The following is a 27,246-nucleotide window of genomic DNA, read 5'->3' as shown; positions in this document are numbered from 1 at the left end:
TATTTGTACCAAAATAAAGATTTTAAAATGCTCATCATCCTTCCCTAAAAAACAAGTTACACAGTATTTATGTTTTATATACATAAGCTTTAAATGCTACAGGAGGACATGCATACACTATGCAAGCACAATGTCAACAAGAATGTAGGACTTGATAGCTAGTGGATTTTTGTATCCCAGAGGTGGGGCATGAAACCCATCTCTCATGGATAGTGAGAATCTAAAATTTCAAAATGTGCCAAAAAAAACAGGTTTAGGAAAAGTCTTTGGCTGCCCAGACTGAGTAGCAAAGGGCAGAGGGAACAAGAGGGTCAGCAGAAAGGGGGTATGAGGGGGAAAGGAGGGGCCAGAAAGAGTGAGTGAAGTAAACAAAAGCAATCAAACAAAACAGCATTCTCAAGAACACTTTATACTAAGCCATCCCTAATACCCAGAGTTCACACTATTTCCTATAGACACTTGGGTACATCGCTACCTATCATCTCATCCTAACCATGGGGACCAGTATGAAATCGTGGTGGGACTTTCTCTTCCTGAGAGAATAATTTTACTTCTTTCTGAGAATCAGAGCTTTAGATCTAGAAGGCCACTCTAGAGATTCTTTATCTTCCCACTTAACAGAAGAGGAAAAATAGCAGTGAATGGCTTCCAGGGACTTGGGTGACATGGGGAAAAACTGGAACAGACCAGGTCCTAGTTTTAAAGAGGTTATTGATCTCTAGTCAGATACTGGTTTTATGTCTTTATAACTTCCTATCACCATCCTTCTGTGGAGCTCCTCCATCCACTGAGAAAAACAATGCCTCACAGAACAGCAGACAGACAAGAGCAGCAGAATTGTGAGCCTATCCCTATAGCCTGGAGCCTAAGTTCTGGCCCATTCCTTCATGTCCTCAACTTGCTAAGTGTCTCTGAAGTCAGCGTTCTCCTAAGAACCCAAAAGAAAAGAATCTCAGTGCTCCGGCTAGCTGCCCACTTCTTTACCAAGGAGGCTGGGACAGAGGCATGGTGACAAAAGAACATGAAACCCAATCCATATGCAAACCAGCAGGTCTCTACATGTGGAGTTTTAAAGAGAAGTTCACACTCCCTCACAACAAGAACTATGCAATGAATGAATATATTACAGTTACAAAATGTAAATGGCTTCTAACCTCCAGCATATTCTAATACTTGTCCAAATTTTATAACATACATCAACATTAAATTTGCCATTTTTCATGGAAGGGAAAGAATAGCCACAAGTAGAAATGTATCATGTGTGTGTGAGCCTCCATTGTGTTAGGTGTTACAAGGGCACAGCAGGATGTCCTAAACTTCACACTGGGAGGGGGAGCTTAGGCACCTCTTCCCAAAGTACTGGCTATGGAATGAGCCTGGGAGAAGGAAGGTAATGCCGCCACTGGCCTGCCATTGCAGATTATGACCACCAGAGGTCAGATTCTTTCCTTTCTCATCTCCAAGCCTGTGCAGTCCGGCTGCAGCTGGGGCTTTCTCCAACAGGAATCAGCAGACAGCTGGCTTCACAGAAGGACCAGGAAAATACAGGCAGGTGGCAAAAGAAACGTGCTCATCATCACGATCACCACACAAAGGGCCTAATGTGGTTGCCAAATGTACCACTTTACCTAGGTAAAAGAGGCCCATTTTCTACTTGGTTCAGGAGACAAAAGCTTGTAATTTATGGATTTGCAATCATACCTGTGGAAATCCAGGCAAATGTCCACTTAAAATGTCAAGGTCTGGATTTAAAATAGTAATTGCATGGATTTTGTTTAAAGAGAGATGAGGGAGGGAGAACTGAAAACTCTGTGGGATGAAAGCCAGGCAGTCTGTGCCCATGGATGTGGCAGTAGTGAGCATGCAGAATCCACCTTGGCTTTACAATATGGTAATAAACATTAAAATGTATGATGGCTATTCAACAACCTTATTAGGCAGCACATGAGATGCTTGCTTCATATTAATCTCAAATTCTGTATGTGATGCCTTGCCAAGCAAAGGAAAGAATTGGGGTCTTTGTTTCTTGAGTACAATGGTAGGCACGGTGTAACCTACTGCTCTCTTATTGAATAATGATTGTCTCACTTCTGAGAAGGAGATCAGTCTTGCTCTTTAATAAAGGCCATGGTATGAAAAGTGTTGGGATCTTGTTTCCATTCTTTTTGGTTGTGAAACGCACAAGGCAGCAGCAGGGACTTGCTATGCTTTGGGTCTTGAATGTCTCCCAGAGGTCCATGGTAGCCTTGGTTCACAGTTTGCTGCAACTGGGAGGTGGTAGGAACCTCTAAACAGCAGAGCCCAGTAGAAGGTTTTAGCCCAGTAGAAGGTCTGAGGTCGTAGGTGGCTTCTCTGAAAAATGCTGATGAGTCTCTCCTTCCCATTCTGTAAAATTCCATCGTGTAGAGACCTGCTAGTTAGCATATGGATTGGATTTCATGTTCTCTTGTTACCATGTCTGTATTACAATGTCCTTGGTAAAGAAGGGGGTGCCAAAGGGAGTGCTGAGACTCTTTTCTTTTGGGATCTTAGGAGGACACTGACTTCAGAGGATACTCAGCAAATGTTGCTGATATAAAGGATCATGCCAAAGTCTTTTCTTTCACATCCGGCTATCACACAAGCATGCTTTGTTCTTACTGGGCTAATGCTATGGAGATAAATGATTGTAGATTGAAGCCCCCCTTGAAGAGGGGGGCTTCAATAAACCTTGAGCCAAAATAAACCTTTCTCTTTGAACTGACTTCAGGTATTTGTTACAAGAATGGAAGCTGATCAGTTCAGTGGCCTCTTTTCAAGCTGAGTTATGGTGATATTTTATTTGTGTACCACAATAAACCTTATCTGGGGATCAGAGGAAAAAGCCAGCTACTATATTAAACATAGAAGTCAGGCAATGGTAGCACATTCCTTTAATCCTAGCATTCAGGAGGCAGGGATTCATCGGGATCTCTGTGAGTTCAAGGCTACACTGGGAACAGAGCCAGGTGTGGTGGCACACACCTTTAATTCCCAGCACTAGTTAGCCATAGAGGTCTGGAGGTCTGTACAGACAGACAGGAAGTGACAGAGCTGGTCAAAAAAGGGAAGCTGGGTAGAGAGAGGCATGAGTATACAACAAGTGGCTCTCTCTTTGACTGAGGATTTCCTAGCAGTAAACGTGGCTGGCTTCTTTCTGCTTCTCTGATCTCTCAGTTTTCATCCCAATATCTAGCTCTGGGTTTTTTTTTATTAATAAGACCTTTTAAGATTCATCTTACACAGAGTCCTCTCCATGTATCATGCCTGATCATGTCAGTCAGGGACTCTGCCCTCTTCAGAGTCTCACTGTCATCTTATGGCTGTCACAAAAGCCCTACTTGGCCTCTTAAATCCAGCTGCTCCATGGAATCCCATCTTTGGCCAGCATCTCAAGTCCCTATTGGGTGTCTTCTAACTCTTCCTATAATCTTATGGCTTCTCCTGGTCCTACATAGGGACATCTTGCGTCAGGTCACCCCTGAGCAAGCCTTATCCAATGTTACTGAGCAGATGAAGAATTCAGTGAGGCAGATGATGAGATAGGATATCTTCATCTAAAAATTTAACCTCAACTCAGAACTGCTATAGGCTGCTCTCATGTGCCCTGTTACTACCACAGTCTAGAAACACCAGAGTTATCTTCAAGTCCATTCTGTGTAATAACAGGGCAAGTGTCCTATGCAAACATCTCTAGAACAACTAACAAACCTAGCTAGCCCTTTCCTTGCCCTCCAATGACTCTGCTTTGCTTCTACCTGTCACTTGTCAATTAGGACCAAACAACATACTCTAACATTCTTCCTAGAGACCCCATCCTGCACAGTGCTTCTCTGTGACAAAAATCAGACTACTTACAACTCCTAGAAGACCCAACTATAAGTATGCACAGCCCTTCCTATACAGGCAACTCCTATCCTCTCCAGTGTTCCCTCTTTGCTCTCACAGTCCCATGTCTGTACAAGCTGATCCCTTGGCCTGGATATCTGTAGTCTCTGCCTCTCCAACTCATTCTTTACATCCTTGCTGAGATTCCTATATGCCAGGTTCTGTGCTCATGACAATGATGGCAAAAGGATGATTAAACTTCTTTATACTCACAAAGTTCAATATTGTGAAAGGAGGATATAAACAAAATCAATTCCATTACATGGGTTAGGACTAGAACAGCCATGTATGACCTGCTCGTGTGTGACCTGCTCATGATGTACTGTGGTAAGAAGTATCCTCTACCATATCTGGGGGGCACTCTGGCTTATCCTGCTGTGGTCCCATGGCTCTCCTGTAGCAGGTAAGGTAAGCAGCCCTCTACCCATGCAGCAGATCATATTCCAGTCCAAACCTGAAGTGACCATGTCAGAGAACAATCCAAGAAAATCAGAAACAAAATATCACATACACCGAATACACCAACTCTTTCTTCTAATCTTTCTAGGATAGAAAAAAATAATTAATTCTGTACTTTAATTAATTATTAATTCTGTACTTTAATTACGTTGGAGATACTCATTCCCTGTTACTGCTCAAGATCAAGGAGCTGGTGAAAGGTGCTGGTGTAGTTGGCATTTCAAACCTACAACCCTAAAAACAGACATTGCAAAAATAACAAACAAAACAAAGCAAAAATACCTTATGGAAAATCAAAAACATGTTTAATTACAGGAGAGGATGAAATTGGAAAGACAGTAAGAAAATCTATAGGACAGAAGAGCTGCTTTCTCCCTTAAACAGCAAGGGAGGATGAGCTAGAGACATAAGGAATGCTATAGAGCAAAAGAGACTTGACAAGTATGACAACTACTTGGGATGGGTGGGCAGCAATTCAAAGAAATTATAAAAACGTGAAGTCTAAGTTCAGGGAAGCATGAATGAAACAGTGTCTCTGGACATGATAGACCACTGCTCTCATGAACTCACAGCAGGCGTGGTTTCTGCACAAGACCCGAATATAATCAAGCTAGCCAACATTCCAATATTTCAGTTTCAGAGGTGAGAGTAAAGGACAGAAATAAAAGGATGGAGCTCGGCTGGGTGGTGTTGGCGCGCGTCTTTAATCCCAGCACTTGGGAGGCAGAGCCAGGCGGATCTCTGTGAGTTCGAGGCCAGCCTGGGCTACCAAGTGAGTCCCAGGAAAGTCGCAAAGCTACACAGAGAAACCCTGTCTCGGAAAAAAAAAAAAAAAAAAAAAAAGGCTGGAGCTCTAGGTTGACTCCCCACTAAACTCTTCTCTTCAGAGTAGGTCCCTCTCTGGGGTAGAAGTGTGGCCTACAAAGCAGAACACCTGTGGTCTGATTGCTTCCAAAACCTACTCTGTGATGCCAAGTTGTATATAAACCCATGTATGTTATACTATAAAAGTCACAGTGATAGGATGAAGGAGAGGGCATGGAAAATGTACTTGTTGCTTCCTCAAAGTCCTTACTAGTTCACCTCATGTAGACACATTCCCAGAAGCAAAGAAATCACATAGGTGGTGTACCTGCTGAGGGCATCTATTTGGAAATGGCCAAGGTGACCCAATTAAGCTGCTGTATGGCTGTATTTTAGTCAAACTTTTAGACTAGTGCCCAATCTTAAGTTATTAAGAAAATGCCTCTGAACTTCTAAGGAAACTTAGTGTACAAGAGAATCTTATTTTTGTATTTCAGTTTCCTTAAAGATAGCTAGGAAGTTCTGCTAACATTCTGGGGTGTGAGAGTAATGACTTACCACACAAAGAAGCCAAAATACAACGTAGAGTATCTGGGTCTTAGAGAAGAGATCTTGTCCAAATTTTATGCAAACAATAGCCTCCAGGAAACCAATGACCCTAAGCAAACAAGGAGCAAGAGTTTCAATGTTAGTTCACCTTACTAGAGCGTATTCATTGCCAGAAACATGCAACAGATGAGTCCCAAAGCCGATGGTCAAGATTCCTGCTTCAGACACTGGAAGCAGGTCCTCTACAAAATGACATAGTTCTTTCCTACCACACTTTTTCTGGAAACATTTTTCTCCTTTTCTATTCTCTAAAATCTTGACTCACTTGTTTTTACTATCTAGGAACACACATCATCACCTGAGAGTGGACCCTCAAGCCAACTTGGAGACCTTCTGAAGCACAGAGAATCCACTATCTTTGCGAGTTGGTTCAGTTTTCTGGTCAGAGTTCAGCTGCTACAGGCTGGTTGTTATGGGCTAGAGACTGCCTCCTCTACCCTTCATCTGCTGTCTTCTCATAACCTTTGGCATATACAGGTAGCATTAGAGTCCTCTAATGGAGTCTGTCAATACTTGAAGGCATCAACCATATTCCCTCCTAGTCTTTCAAGAGTCTCATGACTAAATAGCCTTTATTTTACTGACAATATAATCCTTTTATCCTCTCTTAAGCAATTTTGCTAAGAACAAAAAAATGTTAACACGCATGCAAATAATTCATGAGTTCCATTTAATTAAAACATTAAAGAAAAGTATTAGGCCTTTATTAAGGCTCAGAGGTTGGAGATAAGAATGGATGAGGTAAGGGTTATGAGTTGGGCTAGAAAGATGGTCGAAGAATACAATGTTGAATAATTCCACGTTAGAGAGTCTACGCTTGGAACAGAATCCAGATAGTCAATCATTGGTGTGTGAGGACCTTAATCCTCTGTCCACAGGCAGACAAAAATCACAGCCATCATCAGATACATGGCTGGTTCTAAACAACAGAGTATTTGTAATTAGGCCCATTTCAGAAAATCATAAAAAATTAGCAGAAAGTATTTTTGATACTATCTTCTAGAGCTTGGGACTTTCTTTTTCTCTGTATGCACCCAAAGTTAAATTGTAGCCATCTGGAATTATTGGAGACCACTGCTCCTTAATTACCACCTCCTTAAAAGCCACTGCTTAAGCATCATTTAAACTCATAAATCCTTACAAAAGACTTAGTATTGCAATCTTGGAGTCTAGGCCATGATTTAACACTAGATGGCAGCTGCCTTTTACAGCTTGAGCCTGTGGTGCTGGTAAGAGTCACAGAGTCACTCTTGTGCTGGGACAACAAAAAACGAAGCTGACACAAGTGTCAGGGCACAAGTGTGAGTATCTTCACTTCAGTCATCAAAATATCCTAAGCATAGTACTAGATTCCGATTGTTCATTCCGATTTGAGTCCCTTTTCAAAAGCATGGTGTTATGGTTTACATGTAAAATGTCCCCTCAAGAAGCTTGTGTTTCATATATTAATACTTGGTCTCTAGCTGGTAGTGCTGTTTTAGAATATGGAACCTTTAGGAGATGGAGCTCACTGGAGGAAGTGGACCTCTGAGGTTTTTAGATAGCTCCACTTCATGTCTTCTTTCTGCTTCCCAGTCCATAGAGACGTGATCGCTTGCTGCCTTGACATGTTCTACTCCCTGCCTTCCCCATCATGACAGGCTGCATCCTCAAAGTGTGAGCTAGAGGAAACCCCTTCTCCTTCAAGATGCTTTCTCAGTCATGTGGTCACAGCACAGGACTAGCTGAGTAGAGTTGGTAACAAAGCATTTCCAATTCATTCTCCTCTCCTCTCCTCTCCTCTCCTCCCCCCCCCACACCATTTAAACAAAAGCCTCATAAATTAATTGCAACCCTCATTAAATAAAAAGTACAGTAGGTCAGTTGTTTTCAACAACTCTTGCCTCAGGTCAGAGCAGGCTAAAAGTCAGGATGGAGTCACTCAAACCAAAGAAGTTTCTGTCACCAAGCAGAAACCAAAGTATTTATCTGATTTAAGAAACTGGGATTAGAGATTACAAAAATACACTATGTGCCAAACAGGCCAATTTCATAGGCATAAAGAAGTTCTTTCTATCTAACCCTATAAGGAAGTAAGTTGAAGCAACCTAATACCAGCAGTAAATTATCTGTCTATGCTTCTGTTTCTTTATCTTTATCTTAAAGGAGCATAATTCTGTGATAATCTTTCTATTCTTTGTTTCTGCTTTCTCCCCACCCTTTAATCTCCATTAAAATGGACTTACATACTCCTCAGTTTATCGGAGTATCTGTCCTACTTTACAGAATAAGTGTTCCCCAATTCTAGAAAATAAGAGCAATTAAAATCTTTAACTAAACTGTAATATGTCCTTTGACACCTACTTTGATGGTTTTCCATTCTGCTTCATTTTTCCTTCATTTTTGTTTTATATGTATAGGTGTTTTGCCTGCATGTATGTCTGTGCCTGTGGAGACCAGAAAAGGGCATTGGATTCCCTGGGACTAGAGTTACAAGTTGGTCATGAGCTAGTGTAGGTGATAAGAAACAAACTGAAGTCCTCTGAAAGAGTGGCCAGCAACAACTGAGCCATCTCTCTAGTCCTCTACTTAAATGCTGATCAGGATCTACTCAACGGGTTTCATAAAGACCTACAGATTTTTCTGAACACCAGCATCTCCAGGACATAAGAAGCCTCAGTTATGCCATTATCTGTATACATGGACACATCTCAATAAGAAAGTGACAGCTGAGTTGAGGAACTTGCCTGACTCCATTTTAAGGAAGGAACCATTATGCTGTATTGTTAAAAATAAGTTCCCATTTACCATAAAAGCTGAGTTACTGCTTTTAAGTCTGTTCCCTGGAGCCTGACATGCCCCAACCTATGACCTTAACTTGTTTTTTGAAAATACCCTGACCCTCCTTACCCCCCTCCACATGGAGACCATATGTGGTTTTGAGATTTTTCTCTATTTTCTTATTGCTCCATCATCTCTATTCTGTAAACCTGTTTTGCAACTACTCATAATTTTACTCCTTAAAAGGGGCTCAAGAAATAGACTAAGGCCTGGTCTCTTTAACTGGACTCAGGAGGAGTTGCTAGCCAGTTCTTGTGTGCACCCCAATAAAAACCAAGCTTGCTTCAAATCTGGCTCAAAATTGTGGTAGTGGTCTTATCCTTGCCCAATGGGATTAACACTTTCTGGAGGCCTCAGCGAGATCAGATCATCCACCCAAATTCTAAAGCTGGACCCTCACTCCAGAAATCCAGGGCTGAAGGGTCACCTCAGGAAGTGCACATCTTGAGAGGTTCCAAGACTCTGAGGCGTGCTTTCAGTTTCAGGGACTATCAGAGTGAACTGCTGTGCAAGAAAAGCAGTAAGCCTCTAGAGGCCTCCCTGGTCAGCCACAGTCTGGTCTGTTGAGATCCTGATCTAGGATGTGAGGGTGTTCAATGGAACCTCAATATTCTCCCGCCCAGGACAAAGAGCGAGATGTAGCACCATCCACCTGAGGTCTGGTTTCATGTCCCATTTTTTTTTTTGTCTTGTCTTTGGCTTCATGTTTACTGTTTCTGTTCTGTCGTTTTACTTTCTGTGTTAATCGGCTTATTTGGACTTGGGGTGACTAAACAGACAGAATAGATAATAAGCCTGACAGCCCTCTACCTGTGTTTTAAAGAATTCTGACAAATTTAGCGCCCTCTAGTAAAGGAGAATTATGATTATCCTCTCACTAAGAGTTGCCTCTGAACATTCTGTGAAACTGAATGGCCCACATTCGGGGTTAACTGGCCAAACCAGGGCACTTTCGATTCTCAGATGTCACCCTTGGTAATTATGGCTACCTAGATCAGACTGGATTGATACATTTTTGCCTTGGGCTGAAGCAACTTCCAACCTCCCACCCCTCATGAAGGTCTGTATGGTTCACAATGGGAAAGGTGGCCAATCCCTGATTGTTGGCAAATTGGCTCTCTGAGGGTCTGTAGCAGAGACGCAGGAGCCCTCTGAAAACCTTTTTGCAGAATTCGCAGAAGGAAGAATCTCTCCTCCTTCCATATATAACTTTACCACTCGATCCCCTCCTCACCTCAGCCTCCACCTTTATCGCCCCAGTCCTACCATCATAGCCTCACTCTGCCCCCCATCCACATCTACTCCTACCCCACTACCTAGTTCTTCCCTACCTCCCTATCTTTTCTCCCCCAGCTCTTCCCTACCTCCTCCTACCTCCCCCTAGCTCTTCCCCACCTCCCCCAGCTCTTCTCTACCTCCCCCTATCTCCCCCGGGCTCTTCCCTACCTCCTCATGTCTTTTCCCCTCCACACACAAGCCAGGGGTCCCAATATAGCCCTCCTGACTCCTCCTCCAATTCTGGTTCTAGAGTGGCATCTCCTTTGGTCCTTGCTCCTCTATAGCTTTTCACTAAAAATCACTACTTGTATGTCCCTTTCTCCACTACAGATCTCTACAAGATTCTCTAGAAGAATCAGAACCCCCCTTTCAGTACTAACCCTGATTCCTTAATTTCTCTAATTGATTCGATCTCATTTAATTATCTCCCCATGTGAAATGACAGTCAGCAGATTCTCCATACCCTTTTTACTACTGAAGAAAGGGAATAGAATAGATTCTCACAAAAGCAGCTGAAGCACTCCCTGAAACAGCTTCAGTGGCTGATAACCTGAGGGTAAATGCAATTAACAACAGTCTGCCAAGACAGAGACCCCAATGGGACTACACCACAGAGAAAGGTAGGAGGTCACCCAGTGAATACCACCAGGTTCTGTTGGAAGGGACGAAATGGCATCCCAAAAGCCCACTAACATATCTAAGTTAGCATATGTGGAACTGGATGCAGATGAATCGCCTTCAGCTTTCCTGGACACCTATCAGCTATATAGCCCTATAGACCCAGAGGACCTGGCAAATCTCAAGGCGATTAACCTGGCCTTTGTTGCTCAGTCAGTCCCTGACATACAAGGAAAGATAGAAAAAGTGGATGGATTTACAGGAAAGAACAGGTCAGAACTATTAGAGAGAGCCTGAAGGTGTTTGATGGCAGAGATAGCAAAGAAGGTCTTTTGATAAACAAGATGGGGCATCCCACTGTGGCTGTGTGACAAGCCCCAGCCATTTTCAACTCTGCCCATGCACACCGTGATAAAAAGGGGAGAGCTTTAAAAAAGGACCAATGCGCCTATTGAAACAAAAAACAAAAAATGGGCCACTGGAAAAATGAATGTCCATGCCAGAAACAGGTCCCCCCAAACCCAAGCCAACCCTAGCTATGGAGGATTAGTGAGGCCACGACTCCTTTGAACAAGGCCCCCAGAAGCCCATTTACCTTCACCAATAGGGGCTAACCTGTAAATTTTCTGGGGGATGTGGGGGCTATTCATTCAGCATTATGGGAGCCCCTAGGACCCCTTACCAAACAATAGAAGTAACGGGGGCCACAGGGGATATCAAAGAATATAAATGGACCACCGACAGGACTGCTAACCTAGAACAAGGGACTGTGTGATTCATTCTTTTCTTGTTATTTCTGAATGTCCCTACCCTTTAATGGGACAGGACCTCTTGAAGAAGCTCCAAGCAGCAATATCGTTCTCAGAAGATACTCCTAGGTTGCAATTAGGAGGCCCTGCTAAGGCTTTAACTATAACCTGCCCAATGAGTGAGGAATATCTGCTCCTCCAAAATCCAACCTAGTCTCTAGAAGGGGAATGGAAAAAGTTGTTAATCCAGGAAACTCCTACAGTTTGGGCGGAGTACCATCCATCCTTCTGACCTGGCAAAACGTGCCACTTGTCATAGTGCAACTAGCAATGCCTATTCAAGTCAAGCAATACTTCATCAGTTTGGAAGCCAGGGAAGGGATCAAGGTTCTCATCAGGTCCCTCTTGAAACAGGCATACTTACTCCTTGCCAGACAATCTGGAATCCCCCCTTATTGCATGCCCCAAAGTCTGAACTCAGACTAAGGACCAGTATAAGACTTGAAGGAAATAAACAAATGGGTAGAATCCATTCACCCAACGTTCTAAATGCTAACATTTTGCTCAGTTTATTACCACCAGAGCATAAAGTTTACATTGTATTGGATGTAAAAGATGAATTCTTCTCTATTCCTGTTAGAATTAAGTCAGCCCATCTTTGCATTTGAAAGGGCCAATGCTGAATTGGGGATATGGGGACAATCTGGACCAGACTGCTTCAAGGATTCAAAAACTCTCCCACCATCCTCAATGAACCATTCAACCAGATTTAAGTCTCTTCCATAGTTAAGAACCCTGAGATAACCTTGCCTCAATATGCAGATGATTTACTATTGGCCACTAAAGATGAGGAGGACTGTTTGAGAGCTACTAGAGACCTTGTGGAAATTCTAGCCCATTTAGGCTATGGAGTTTCTAAAAAAAAAAAAAAAAAAAAAAAGAAGCCCAAATTGGCTCACTCACTCCAGGTTACCTGCTTGTGCTATGAACTAAAAGTAGGGAAAAGACTGTTGTCCTAGGGCCACATAGTTGGCCACAATGCAAATCCCACCTCCAACCACCAAGAAACAAGTTAGGGAATTTCTGGGAGCTGTTGGATATTGCTGTCTTTGGATACCTGGGTTTGCTGAAATTGCCAAACCTTTGTACTCTGCTATGGCCAGGGACAACATTTCTCCTTTGGAATGGACTAAGGAACATGAACAGGTCTTTAAGAACTTAAAGGAGGCCCTTATACAGGCCCCCACTTTAACTCTCCAACCCCTTTCATTTTAATATCCATGAAAGAAAGGGCATTGGCAAGGGAGTCCTGACTCAGACCCTGGGTCCCTGGAAAACACCATAACTTATGTCTCAAAGAGACTGGATCATATAGCCTCTGATGACCACCTTGTGTAAGAGGAATAGCAGCCACCACAATTCTTGTTAAAAAAAAAAAAAAAAAAAAAAAGTTGACAGGCTGACACTGGGACAGACTCTAACTGTAACAGCTTCACACATTCTGGAAATCCTGCTGAGGAAAACCTCCAATCAGTGGATGTCAAATGCCAGTATGACTCAGATAAGGACTGACTGACCTTCAATAAACCCTTGGCCATCAATGCTGCCACCCTGCTGTCAGATGACAATACTGAGGAAATGATCCATGACTGCATGGAGATGCTGGACATCATCCAATGTATGTGACCAAACCCGACAGACATTGCTCTTACCAAAAGATGTGGATTTCTACATGGATGGCAGCAATGGAAGAAGGAACCAAGTATGCCAGGGTAGTGGTGGTCACAGGCCAGAAGGCATTCATTTGGGCACAAGCCTTGCCCAGGGGCACATCTGCCCAGGGAGCAGAAATAATTGCTCTGACCCAGGCTTTAAGATGGGCTGAAGGGCTAGGCAGTAATGCTGCACGCCTTTAATCCCTGCACTTGGCAGGCAGAGGTAAGCGGATCTCTGGGAGTTCAAGGCCTGCCTGGTATACAAAGCCAGTTTCAGGATAGCCAAGGCTGTTAACATAGAGAAACCCTGTCTCAAAAAAAACGAAACAAAACAAAAAAGTAGGAAAGATGGGCTGAAGGAAAAAAAGGTGAATATCTACATAGACAGCAGATATGCTTTTTGCCACAGCTCATGTTCATGGACAGATATATAAACAGAGGAGCTTACTCACCTCAGAGAGAAAGACTATTAAAAATAAACATGAAATTGCATACTTGATAGAGGCCATCTGGTCGACAACTGAACTGGCCATAATACACTGGCCAGAACAACACAAAGACAAAACCCCATAAAACTCAAGGCGACAACCATTCAGATCAAGTCTGCTTTGGGGGAACCCAAACTGCACTAGAACCATCTGCTGTCCCAGAGCCCCCACTCTGCCTCAATGAAGATGTTCCTGAGTATGATCCAGAAGAAATCAAGTCATATTCTGACTTGGGGGCTTTCAGAGCTGCAATGGATGACGGATCTTGCCTGATGGAAGAATCTGCATACCAAAAGTACTGGGCCCAAACTGGCTAATGGCCTTGTATCACACCATGCACTTGTAACCTAAGAAGATCTCAGAACTTATCTCTCTTCCTGTCTGGCTACCTGGACACTGAGAAAAACGTCAGAGCATTTCAGATCACTGCCTGATCTGTGCCCATGTAAATGCAAAGAAGGACATGCTTCCCCTAGGTCAACAGAGTCAAAGTACATTACCCAGTGACTTTTGAGAACCGGACATTACTGAAGCCAAACCAGGACTATATGGCTACAAATATCTGCTGATCTTTGTTGATATTCACTGGCTGGGTAGAGCCCTTTCCATCCTGAGAGGAAACTACTCAAGCGGTAGTTAAGAAATTAATGGAAATTATTCCCAGATTTGCCCTCTTCATATTTCTGGGGTCTGATAATGCCTCAGCCTTCACAGTTAAGTTATCTCAATTGTCTTCTAAGGCTCTTAACATAAATTGGAAACTTTGTTGTATATATCATCCTCAGAGCTCAGGAGATAGAGAGAATGAATGAACTTTAAAGAGATTTTTAACTAAATATACTCTTGAGACTGATAACTGGGTTGATAACCTCTTGCCTTACAACTTTCTCAGGGTATGTTGTACCTCCTATCGAGAAAAGTTCACCAAACATGAAATAGTCTATGGGTGACCATCTCCCATGATCCCTCGGGTACATTACTGTTAGCAATTGCCCCATTCCAATCTCTAAGTCCTTAAAAGGATTGTAATTAACCTTGAATAAGATTTTCCCTCAGGTCCAGGATGCTCAACTGGTTAGGCACTGCCCACCAGATCACCCATTCCAACCCAGAGTAACTGTATTGATCTGCAGCTTCAAACCTGGCCAACTTCAACCTAGATGGAAAGGACCAAAAAGGACCTTACATTGTGATTCTCTGGATGCCTACTGCTGTTGAGGTTGCTGGTATTCCTTCCTGGGTTCATCACTCACATCTCAAGAAGGCACCCAAGGAACCCACAGAAGAGGAGCCTAGCTCCCAGAGGTAGAAAGTGAATGAAAAAAGGCCATTAAAAAAATCAAACTTCCTAAAGTTTGATTGTCACAAACTTTAAACTGTGTTCTTGCTGTTAGAATCTGCATCAAGATTGTCCTTTAGCTAACAGTTTTATTTTCTGATAACAGAAATTACAGATGTGGTAAAATAAGAAGGGGAAGGGATGATTCATTAATTACTTCAATTGAATTTAACATACCCAGAGTAACCCTATCTATAACTTTAAAATGTCTGGGTCCATTTAACACTAAAAACTCAAGGAGAAAACTCCTTCTGTGTCAGAAAAGATTCCTCTATTCCCCGGCTCTAAGAAAGAAATTTGTATGGAATAGGGGTTTCTCAAGAAAATTATACAAGGATAACAGAGGACAAAATGGAACATGCCCCACTAATGTCTCAAAAGCTGTAGCTGGTGTTCCCATTGATAATGTCTATGTTTTGACTGCACAAATGTCTCTTCCTATTGTAATTCCACTTCTTATCACACTCTCCCTTTTGGTAAACGATTGGCCTCAGGATGGACTTTTTTCTGTGAAAATAATACTTATTCTGTACTCCCTGAAGGATATGAGGGCTTATGTGGTACAGGTACCTATTTTACTCAGCAAATCTTTACAATCTATTAATAGAATTACAAGAGCTCTTCCTGAAAATTGAGATGATTCCTTACATCTATTAGATCCACTACAGTTGCTGCTATTGTGGCCTTTCTGTTACCTATCCCAGAGCTTTTTGTTGGACTACTATTAGACCCAAAGTTTACCTGTAAGCCCCACCTGCCCAAAGACCAGGTAACTTCCTGGGATTCTGGGAACTGTAGTTCTTAAAAGATAACACCTGCCCAAAAACCAGATAGATAACTTCCTGGGATTCTGGGAGTTGGAGTTCTTGGAAACTAAGGTCAAAGCCTCATGGGAAAGTATGGTGGCCTATGGTTTTGCCCATATAAGCTCTGTCAACACATGTCTCATGGCCACTCACCTAGAAAGTGATGGTCTAGATAAAATTCCATCTTGGATAGTATTTAATATCTTAATAAAAGCTTGTTTAAATTCAGCCAAAATGGTGGAACTGGTCTTTCTGGCAAATTTCAGGATTAGCACTACAATGAGAGGTTTCTAAAATAGCAGGTCTAATTTCAAAAGCTACTAATATTACAGTAGAAATATTAGCCAAAACTAATCAAGAAATGGGAGAACTGAGATTGTGGGGGCCCAAAAAGCTTGACCACACAGCTGCCATGACAGGCTTACTGGTAGGTACCACCCATCCCCAGGAAAAGCCATAAGCTGACTCCACCCAGGAAGGGCCAGCATCTAAGGGGAAATACTTGACATTCCCCTTGCTCTTGAGGAGAGGAGCCTGACTATACAGCCGCATCAATAAACCTCTTGCTGTTTTTATCAACTGGACCAGAGTCTGGGTTCTTGGGGCACCCACCCAAGAAGGTAGTACCCTGGGTCTGGGGTCTATTACTTTTAAGTCTGTTTCTTGGAGCCTGACCTGGCCTAACCTATGCCCTTGACTTGTTTGACCCTCCCTAACCCTCAGTCCACATGTAGACCACATGGTGGTTTTTGAGATTTTTCTGTATTTCCTTATTGCTCCATTGTCTGTCTTCTGCAAACCTGCTTTGCAAGTACTCATGATTTTACTCTTAAAAGGAGCCCAAGAAAAGGACCTGGGCTGTTCTCTTTAACCCAACTTAGAAGGCATTCTGCTGGACAGCTCTTGTGTGCAACCCAGTAAAATCAAGCTTGCTTCGAATTTGGGTCAAAATTGTGGAAGTGATCTTATTCTCAATTAGTGAGATTCACATAGCAAAGACTGGAATAGACCAGCTGTGAGTGTTAGCCTCCGGTGTCCCTGCATGGTCCGGAAAGCTCCATTCCCATGTCTGTCTGTCTGCCTGTCTCTGTCTCTCTCTGTCTCTCCAAAACCCCACCTGCTCAGAAAGGAAAGGCTCCAGAAAGCCCAGTTCTGCATTCTTGGTGACTACTGTAGCTTCCTCCAGTAATGCTGCCTGCCAGCTTCTCAAGTCCCCGCCTAAGTGCTCAGCTTTTGACCATACTTGGGCACAAACCTTGTGGTGGATGCATCATCACCCCTTACTTACAATCTATAAAACTTTCCTGCCCTGGTCTGGTGACTTCTCTGGCCTCATTCTCTGAGGCTAGTGAACCAGCCCGGGAGTTGCTTTGCTCAATACACCTGTTCTTATACTTTTTCAGTTTGGCTTGATCTGTCATACTGCATTGGCAGAGAAACTCCTTAGTAGGGTCCTCTTGGTGTGGGTGGTCAAATGAATGCCTGGCAGGGGCAAGGCATGGGTAAGGGCCAGAAGTGAAGGGAACAAAGGGAACCAGTAAAGTTGAAGCCAGAGGAATCTGCATTACTACTAGGGCTTGGCTTTTTGTGTCAGGGAGGGTTTAATATAAGAAGGTTTACATTTTAATAAGATCATTCTGGAGGCTGAGCCAAACTATAGTATGAAGGATAGTGGATTGAAGGTTGCAACCACTGCAGTCCAGGTGTGATGACCAGCAAGAGGTGGTGGGAAGTAGTGAGCATGGGATGCATTTAGTTTAAATAATCATAGGAACTCATTTAATCACCAGCCACTGTCTTCAACACATTGGATGGATTCCTAAGTAACAGCAACCTTCTAAAAGGTTGGCATAGCTTTCCTACTAAGACTCAAATGGCACTAGTTTGGGCTAAATCCAAAGGCTTGGCACACAGGAAGCCTGTCCACTGTGATACCACTTAACTGCCCCACCTATTTCCAGAACCCTTGAGGTAGGAATCTCCCTTTTGCAAGGCTCTGAGACACTCCCTTTACTCAGTTCAAATGTAAATACCTGTGCTTTTCCCCAGGCTGAACAAGGTAGCCAGACAATACAGTGGATGGATCTCAGAAAGTTCCCCCTTCTGAATCTTTGATGCTTGCTGCCACCATGACCTAGATATAGCAAGGTTAAAAGGCAAATAAACATTGGAATTGCCTGAGGCCCTCTGCCTAGAGGCAGGCACTGGAGATTATAACCTAGTAGTGCAGGAGTGCTGACTCACTCTCAGCTCTGCCTTTGGCAGCTAGCTAACAGGGCAGAAAAAGGGTGTTGTTAATACAGGGCCAAGGGTGAGAGAGGAGTTCCTCAGATAATGGAGCAAGACAGTGTGGGGATTACTACTGGAACTGAGGCATGAAAGTTCTAGATGTCAGAGTGGTATTCTTATGCTGAGGAATGGGGACTGGCAGACTGTAAACAGGAAACAACAGGCTGTGAGCCAGGAAGAATGGCACAGTTATGAGAAACTTCTGAAAAGCTCAGCTCTTGGCATGGGGTGATGCTCAGGGGATAAAATGCTTGCAGTGCAAGCGTGAGGACTGGTGCTTGGGTCCCAGACCAGCAAGTGCTGAGCACACGGTGGCCTGTCTGTAACTCCAGCCTTCAGAAGGCAGAGACAAGGAAAACCTTAGATGCAAGCTGACCAATCAGACTTTCCCAATTAGTGAGCTCTGGGTTCACCTGAGAGATGCCCCAGTGGATAAAGTAGAAAGTGACTGTGGGAGACATCTAACTCAAAGCCTCCACATGCATGTGTACATACACACAAGCTCATATGCACCCACACACAGATGTGAACACATATTCTAATACACACACATGCAAATGCACTTCACACACAAGCAAAACAAAACAACTTAGACCTGTTTCAACTGAGGGAGATGATACAGCAAGTCTGTAGTTAGCTAACTCAGCAATTAATTCACAGAAGCATTTTGAGTGTTAAATATTTATAAGAACAAAGTATCACTTTCAGGAGAAAAATGTATGAAATGGTGGAAAGGAAACCTGAGGCAGGCGGCCCTGTTTGACCTTTGCCCTGCCCTTTTCCACCTTCTAAAAGATAAAATGTCATTATGATGGGATGTAGATACTTTTCTCCCTCTACATCTTGCTAAAGCCTGGAGTCATTCCTAAATTAGTGACAAAAAAATATAAAGCAGTTACTGTAAGGATTTGGTCCTTAATTACGTCATCAGCCTGTGACTGTGTCCTCACCTAAAAAGCAGGTGGGCCCTCTGTGCATCCCTCTCTTTCCTTTCTGCTCCTTCCTTCCATCTGTCCTCTCTCTCTCCCTGCCCCCCTCTCTCCCTCTCTTCCAATAAAGCTCTAAAAAGGTAACCATGGCCTATGATTCTTCCGATGAGCACTCTCCTCTGCTGGCATGGCCGCTGCAGGCGGCGGTCCTCCACGAGCCATGTGGCGTTTAACCAACAGTTACTAATTATTAAAAGAAATCAGACACTTCAGTGCTTTTTGATTTTATGAGAGAGGAAATAATGTAAGGGCAACTGGAGTGGGAGTGGGGAAGGGAGGGAAGTGGAGGCCTGGCGTGGGGTGAACACTCAGTGCCTGTAGGCTCTGTTCCTTTCCCAGATGTTGGTATGTACCTCACTGAAGGTGGTCCTACTTGGTGTTCATAGGGTCCTCCTGTGATTTATGAAGAGGGATTGATTGATTCATTTTTAGCTTGGCCCCTAATTCTTCCAAGTCTGGGTTCCAGCACTTCTCAGTTCCCAAACAGCTCACATTTGCACCTGACTTCATATTTTTAAAAATTTATACTTATTATTTTTAAGTGTGTGTGTGTGTGTGTGTGTGTGTGTGTGTGTGTGAAGGTGACCGAGGAGGCCAGAGGCATCACATCCCCAGGGGTTGAAGTTACAGGCTACAGGCAGTTGTGAGCTGCCAACATGAGCGCTGATCTCTTAAATGATGAACTATCTCTTCCTAATGCTGCGACCCTTTAATATAGTTCCTCATGTTGTGGTGACCTCCAACCATAAAATTATTTTGTGGCTATTTCATAACTGTAATTTTGCTACTGTTATGGATAGTAAGTATCTGATATGTAGGATATCTAATGTGCAAACCCTGTGAGAGGGTCATTTGACCTCCCCAAAGAGATTGTGACCCAAAGGTTGAGAACCACTGCTCTAGATCCTGGAACTTAATTTTAATCACTGTCCAGTAAGGCGTACCTTTCTGCCACACTTAGCCTTGTTAACTTTGCTGTTTCTCCTACTCACCTGCACTGTATTTCTTGGATATGCCATTAGAAGGAAACTGTCACATCACCACCCACCTATCTGACCCATGTCTCCTTCCACTAGTAAAATGATATACTTTTATGGAGAAGACCTTTGCTGAAGACTTTTAAACATGAAGGAAAAACAGTACATGCGGGGAATCCCTAACTGAGAACAAAGAGCTCACAGCTGGAAAGATTCCTTCAATCGACATGAGGAGGAACAGCTAACACCCCTCCTTTCCAGAACTGAACACATGATGTCAGAGGACCTCCTCTGTCAGAGTCCATCAGAATCCAGAACTGTGAATTCTCCTTCTTCCCACACAGCACTGAACAAAGGAAACTTAATCTATCTGATTACTCTTGAAGCTTCAATCACCTGGGCAGGAAAATAGGCTCACCCACAGACTCAGGAGAAACTAGTGACAATGGCCCTTTGTTTCCTTGGGGTGGAGAAGAACTCACTGAATTCTAACTTGGGTATCTAAATTTTTATTCTTTAAAACCATAGATGACCTCTTAGAATCTTTGTTATAGTAGCATGTTTATACACACACAGGAGAATTTGGGAGGGAAGAACACAATAATCATCTCTGGATTTTGCATGACAGTTTCTTTTATATTTGCTTAGAAGTTTTAACCATGTGTGCAATGATTTCTAACTCTGCCTGAAGTCATTTATTTTAGACTGTCACACTCAAATTAGAACCTAGATTAGGTCTTGAACCTAGGCTACCTCAGGGACTCATCTTCCTATACAGATTTGCCCAGGCCCCTCTGGATGTGAAATAAGAATGTAGATTATTGGTGTTTACACAGCAGAATGACTTACCTGACACACATAAAAGAGGCTCACGCATAAGAGGGTTTGAGGGGGAATAGGGAATATTAAACAGTAAACAGTATATTAGCTAACAGCATTTGTACCCACAATTTGTAACCATGTGGCTGTGTTCATTCTTGGAGCAATAAAATTACACTTCGGTATGCAGTAAGTTGTTTCACAGGGGCCTTCTAAGTTTGAAATAACATGAAGTGTGGCTCAGCTCAGGACAAAATGATGTCCCAAACTCAAACATGTTCACAAAATTCAACTGATCCATACTGGATCTAATTTGTTTTGTAAAGCAAGGACTCTCTTTGGGAAATAGTTTCTGACCTTGATCAATGTCCTTCATGGGGAATTACACTGGAAGACTCTGAACAAGAAATATTCAAAGAAATTTAGAGGCTCAAATGATTTTGAAACCCCTGCAATCACAGATACTCACCCAAACACCCAGCACTGTGTCCCTACACGCTTGCACTGTGTGTCGGTGAGGTAAGCATAGTATTGTCTGAAAGAGCAGAATTGGAATTCATGAGCACCTCTACAGGCCAAGATTCTACACAATGGCATCTCTTTGAAGAAGGAATAAAAAACCTGCCCTGCCTTGCTTGCTTGCCATATTCCAGCTGCCTGATCTAGTTGTACTCAGGGAGCAGCCAGCTAGGGCTATTCCAACACTCCTGTAAGGGATTCTGAACTTGGGCTGGGTGGGAGCGAAGGGAGCCCAGCTCACAGGATCACACTGTTGGCAAAGACAACACTGGCCCAGCACCATTCCCACAGCCCTAAGCAAGGCAGCCTGGGCCTGATCCAGCCTCTCTGTCGAGTGGAGACCACTCCAGAGGATCAGCGCTGGGCTTCTTCAACTGCCTCTTACGGCATCTTGGGTGTACAATCTAGGTGCTGATTGTACAGGTAAAACAGAGACATCTTTGTCTTGCTGAAACTGGAGGGGCCCCAGCTGCACTTCACTTTAGTTGCATGACAGGACTCTGAACACCGCTGACAAGATTAGCAAAGCGTGTTCTAGTGCTCACAGCAGCACCCACTGACAGAACTACATATGAGTCAGTGATACCTTTCAGATGTTACCAGCTGTCACACGAAGATAAAGACAGATAAAAGTCACTTTAATAAAGTGACCAATATATAAACTATACCAAAATACAAGAATGAGGTATTTTGTATTGCTCTTGAATTAACTCATGTAAAATGTGTGTATACATGTACCACACATTTCAGTATGGACTGGCTATGTTTGGTGAGTGGGTGTCAAACAAAACAGTGTGGTTTGGAGCTCACAAGTACTCCTGAGCTCTGTCTGTGCCTACAGAAGGTAAGGGAACCAGGAGCTCACCATTTTGGGGAGGTTACAGGTTCCCTTGAGGATTTGACAGACTGTGGCAAAAAAAAAAAATATAATATATGCACACAAATTTTACATTGAACCCTGTGGGACTCAGACACTATATAACATTCATTCATGAACTATGACCTCATTACCTCAAAGTCTCTAGTGAAAAAAAATCAGGTTTTCTCATTTTGCCCACATTTTTATTACCTTATTTGCCTTTACTAGATCGACATGTTACCCTCTAGAGAATAGTTTTTCTAATTTTGTTAGCTGGTGTTGGGGTAATAACAAATGACAAGAGGCAATGGTTGGGAAAGTCTCTTTGAACAAGGCGACAATATCTCCTCTCCTTGGTAAGGTAGCCCCTCCACCTGTGTGGTTCAAATGCATATTAAAAGTGGCGATGGGGCTAGCAAGATGGCTCAGCAGGTGAAGACACCTTCTGCCAAGCCTGACAATCTAGAGTTCCATTCCTGGGATCCACATGGTGAAAGGAGAGAAGACTCCTGCAAGTTGTCCTCTAACCTCCACAGGAGTGCCATGGCACACATGTGCCTAGGCCCCCACCTATACCCCAAATAAATTTTAAAATGTGAAAAAGGGGTGGGGGTGTGGATAAGCTAAATAAATTCTATGGTTTTTAAAAGGCAGCAACTCCTTTAACTGCTTAGTTTCTATGTATATGCTCCTTCTGCAGATCACTGGTGTAGCTACTGCATTCTTTATGAGCTATACCGTGTAAATGCCATTTCTAAATAGAAAACTAAGACAAAAGAAAAGGTTCTGTTTGAAATTGCCCGTTGGGGGTATCCATGAAGGGCAGTGAATGATGTCCCTCTTCTGGCCCTACATAAATGCAGAAGAATATTGGCATGGACACTTAGGCTCACCATGGCTGTCCTGGAGGACTTTCAGGGCATTTAAAAAGGGAGTCAGCTTAACTGAATCTCAACAAAGTCTCATTCTAAAACAAATTGCCACTAGTGACTTCAAACTTTTCTACTTACAATAATTCCATTTTAGGAAACCTCCCGTCACCTTTACTACTTTTTAACAGGATGTAAGAAAACCAGCAGCGACAGCATGTACAGGTGTTGAAAACAAGGGCCATTGTAGGGGAATGCCACTAAGTAACCACTTTAAAAAAATCTCACTGTTGTACTGAGGTCTCAGATCAAAACATTTTTTTCATATTCTAGACAATTATTTAGCATAACATTTTCACAGAAAATCTGTTAGTTGATGTGACAGTCCTTATGCTAGGGAAGAAAAAACAAAGCAAGTATATGTCCTCAATAAATGGCAGTGGGACGAGACAGAATTACCTCACTGTAGGAGCTGTAATGCAGCCAATGAAGAGAATTCTACACCAGCTTAAGGGATGGCTGGCTTGGAACACAAATATGTGCTTCAAGAAGAAGGTATTCAACTCAGTCAGCTGAAGAGAAGAGAGATCAGTTACCCTGTGCCAGACTACATCATGAGCATACATTCCTTAAACAGGCTTTCTAGAGCTAAAAATGGCCAGTATGTCCAAAGCATTCTCAAAAAATATATGGGGTCTCCCAGCGATTGATACTTAAAGTAGTAACAGACAGTATATAACTACAGACCAAATGGGAGCAGGTTGCTCTGCGTGTGTGTGTGTGTGTGTGTGTGTGTGTGTGTGTGTGTGTGTGTGTGTGTTCACGCATGCATGTACATGCACATGTATGACTAGAGTGGTGGAAAGGTAGTGCATGATCTCTGGTCATCACCTATTTGAAATGTTTCCTGATTTGCATTTCTGCCACTTGGTTCCTCTGTGTGATCTGCTGGGATAGTCAGAACAGACTTTGAGCCCAGGACAAACTATACAAATCAGTACTTCTACAGTCCTATAGAAATTAGGACAGTCTAAAGAAAGTCCAACTCTAGATAAATCAGCACTGACCTAAAGACACTTGAGGTCCATCTGAGAGCTGACTACCAGAGGCATGAGAGGTGTATGTTCAGGGTAGATCCAACTTTTGTTGGTGGTGTTCTGAGACAGTCTTGTGACGCAGTACTGGCTCACCTGGTACTAGGTAGTCCAGGTTGGTATTGAACTTGCACTAATCCACCTGTCTCACTCTCCTGAGTGCTAGGATAATTAAGTGTGTGCCACCACTCCCTGATTATAAGGATTTCTTAAAGTATTTTTATTTATAGTTGGACGAATCTTCAGATATGGACCTTGGAGATACAGAGTCAGAGTGACTTCTCCAAACCACAGTAATGATTTACCCACTTGCACTTCTGTAACTATAAACTCCATCTATTAAGAAAGGAATTGCGCCGGGCGGTGGTGGCGCACGCCTTTAATCCCAGCACTCGGGAGGCAGAGCCAGGCGGATCTCTGTGAGCTCGAGGCCAGCCTGGACTACCAAGTGAGTTCCAGGAAAGGCTCAAAGCTACACAGAGAAAAACCTTGTCTCGAAAAACCAAAAAAAAAAAAGAAAGGAATTGCTTTCCATGTGTGAACAAGATTTTTGAGTCTTAAAAGTGATACACATTGATCTTTTCCATTTTATTTTAATGTTTTATTCCCATACATTTATATATTTATTGTGTGTGTGGTATATGCACATGTGCAACACACTGCATGTAGAAAGGTCCTAAAATTTTATGTTTGATGATTCTGAAAGAACTTTTAAGCAAAATGTGGTTTCCCATGGTGAGTTTCCAGAAGCTGTGAAAACCTCTGGGGACAGAAAGCAAAAACAGAAAAAAAAAAAAGTCTGTCTCCAAAACCTGAGGCATGAGAATACTTCCCCAGGAAAATTGAGATTTCTTCCACCTGGAATGCTTCTCTCCCTCAAGATACACACTGTGGAAGGGTCCCATTCCCACAGCTGAGACAGCTCTGTGAACATTATACAAACTGGGAAAAGCTGAGATACAATTTTGTATACCAAAAGTGAATTAGGAATATAAGAAAAGATTCAGTGGTAAGGTGCTTGCCTGGCATGTGCAAGACCCTAGAAAACCCAGCTGTGCTTCCTTCTAATAAGGAAAAGACAAAACTCAATGCCAACCCACTTACTGCCTTGATTTTATAAGCAACAGCCCCTAGTGTCTGTTAAGGATGGGTTCTAGGACATTACCTGGACACTATGGATTCTATACCCAGCACTGCAAAAACTAAAATTAAAATTTTTTTTTTTTTTTTTTTTTTTGGTTTTTTCGAGACAGGGTTTCTCTGTGTAGCTTTGCGCCTTTCCTGGAGCTCACTTGGTAGCCCAGGCTGGCCTCGAACTCACAAAGATCCGCCTGCCTCTGCCTCCCAAGTGCTGGGATTAAAGGCGTGCGCCACCACGCCCGGCTTAAAATTAAAAATTAAAAAAGCCTTCCCATAGTTCCTTTGGTGTTTAAAATATTCTTCAGAATGGTGTTACACCTAATTCATTAGGTGATGGGCACTAAATATGACCTTTTCCAGGAAATCAGTTTCTAATTTGTAATTCAGACTCTTAAAATGTCTCCACACTGAATCAACTCCTCAGAGAGTAGCCTCGATTTTGATCACCCTATATGCCAGCTATAAAATCTCTTCCAAAATATCCAGCTGACACGGAATGTAACCTGCCTTTAATTCCAGTCTCAGGAAGACTCATGTTTTGTTCCCCCCACCCCCTTAGAATGGGCATCTGTTAGATTACCTGCCAGATGATCATGAAAAGGTATATCCCAGCCACTCTCTGGAAGGAAGACTTAGGGTCAAACCATCTGACATAAGTCCAGCTAGCAGGGGTGAACTGCAACACGGCACGTTTGATCTTCCCTGTGGTAGTATGGATATCCCTGGAAGAAGAGAATAGAAACCATGAAAATCCAGAAGTAAAAAGGAGGGAAAAAGGAAAACACACACACACACACACACACACACACACACACACACACACACACACACTGATGATATTCTAGCAAGTGCTCAGAGCAGAGAGGACCCTTTCTCTTGGAAGGGTCTCAAGCACAAGTCACAGGAGCACATTGGATGGGGGGTGGGGCTTCAGGGATGATGGGAAGTGTACAATAATGTCAATGAGATCAGAGATCTGGGTGCTGCTGAGATATGAGAGGGCTAAGTTTGTGAAGTGTTGTCAAAAGAAGTTAACAGGAATTAAAGACACAACCTGGAAGCACCCAGGAAGAAAGTAGATGGAGCAAGGATACTATTCCCTCCCACTCTGTCTCCTAAGGGGGTGCTGCGGTAAAAGCGCTCATGTTTCATGTTCTTGAGCTCACCAACATTTATTTCCCTCTATCCTTCCCCAGAGTTAGTGGTGACAATGATGTTTAACTTTTCATGAGTTTAATCCTAGAAATTACTCATTCAAATGTCTCATGTCACAATGTATCTTACACGTGAGAAGATTTAGGTTCAAAGAGTAGGTGGATGGTGCAGACCAGCTTTGTCAACATAGGAACTGGGTATGAACCTTTCAACTAGCCCAGTTAAGCCAAAACCAAGCCATTTAAATACCTGGTGGGGAGTCTAATTCAACAGAGGTTTATACTGAGGACTCTTGCATAAATAACAACATTCCAGACCTTTCCTTCCACAGGAAGAGGAGTAGAAGGCAGAAGGGAAGCAGGTCAGGTCCTTTATCCACCCACCTTATGTGTCTTCCCAGCATAAGGATGTGCTGGGAGGACATCCCAACAAGGTTGGAGGTATGATAGCAACAAGAACAGAGACTGCCCAAATTAAGAAGGATGGCAAAGGTCCTGTATTTTCAAAATGTCAAATGTAACAAAACAAATTGAAATACATCACAATCCAGAAACAGATTATTTAATGCAGTGAAAAAGGTTAATTTAATTTAAAATAGTCTATATTTATTTATATTTAATGTGGCTTTGAAAATACTAAGCCTCTGGTTAGTGTGGGCTTATATTCTGGCATTTTGACAAAATGATTCCAAGTTGAACTCGGAAGGATAATGCATAAATACAGGGAAGTACTCTGGCTGTATTTGAGTCCGCTTGGTATAAATTTACACTTCACTGCTTAGTGACCCATGTGTCCTTAGGCAAGTTACTAAACCAGGGCCTCACTATTATTACCACTCCAAAGAGAGGAGCAGTGCATATCCTCAGGACTGATGCAAGGCTCTAAAGTGGCACTTTGCTCCACTTGCTTGGAGCAGTGTGTAGCCCAGATACTGTTACACAGTAG

At 42.9% G+C, this 27,246-nt stretch overlaps 1 protein-coding gene across 2 annotated transcripts in view; it reads right to left on the bottom strand.

Annotated features, from left to right (window-relative positions):
* Positions 1 to 27,246, bottom strand: part of Ptdss1 (phosphatidylserine synthase 1) — a 71,132-nt gene that overhangs the window by 7,230 nt on the left and 36,656 nt on the right. For both annotated transcript variants that reach the window (XM_028893769.2, XM_028893768.2), the window contains exons 7-10: positions 25,727 to 25,868; positions 23,372 to 23,484; positions 21,135 to 21,200; positions 5,728 to 5,827 (exon numbers count right to left, since the gene is read on the bottom strand). In XM_028893769.2, the coding sequence (XP_028749602.1) occupies positions 5,728 to 5,827; positions 21,135 to 21,200; positions 23,372 to 23,484; positions 25,727 to 25,868 (421 nt within the window). The remainder of the gene's footprint in view (positions 1 to 5,727; positions 5,828 to 21,134; positions 21,201 to 23,371; positions 23,485 to 25,726; positions 25,869 to 27,246) is intronic.

The sequence above is a fragment of the Peromyscus leucopus genome, chromosome 20, assembly GCF_004664715.2.
Source record: "Peromyscus leucopus breed LL Stock chromosome 20, UCI_PerLeu_2.1, whole genome shotgun sequence".
Taxonomy (NCBI): Eukaryota; Metazoa; Chordata; class Mammalia; order Rodentia; family Cricetidae; genus Peromyscus; species Peromyscus leucopus.
Note: the sequence above shows the minus strand (reverse complement) of the source record. Positions and strands in the feature narration are given on the sequence as shown.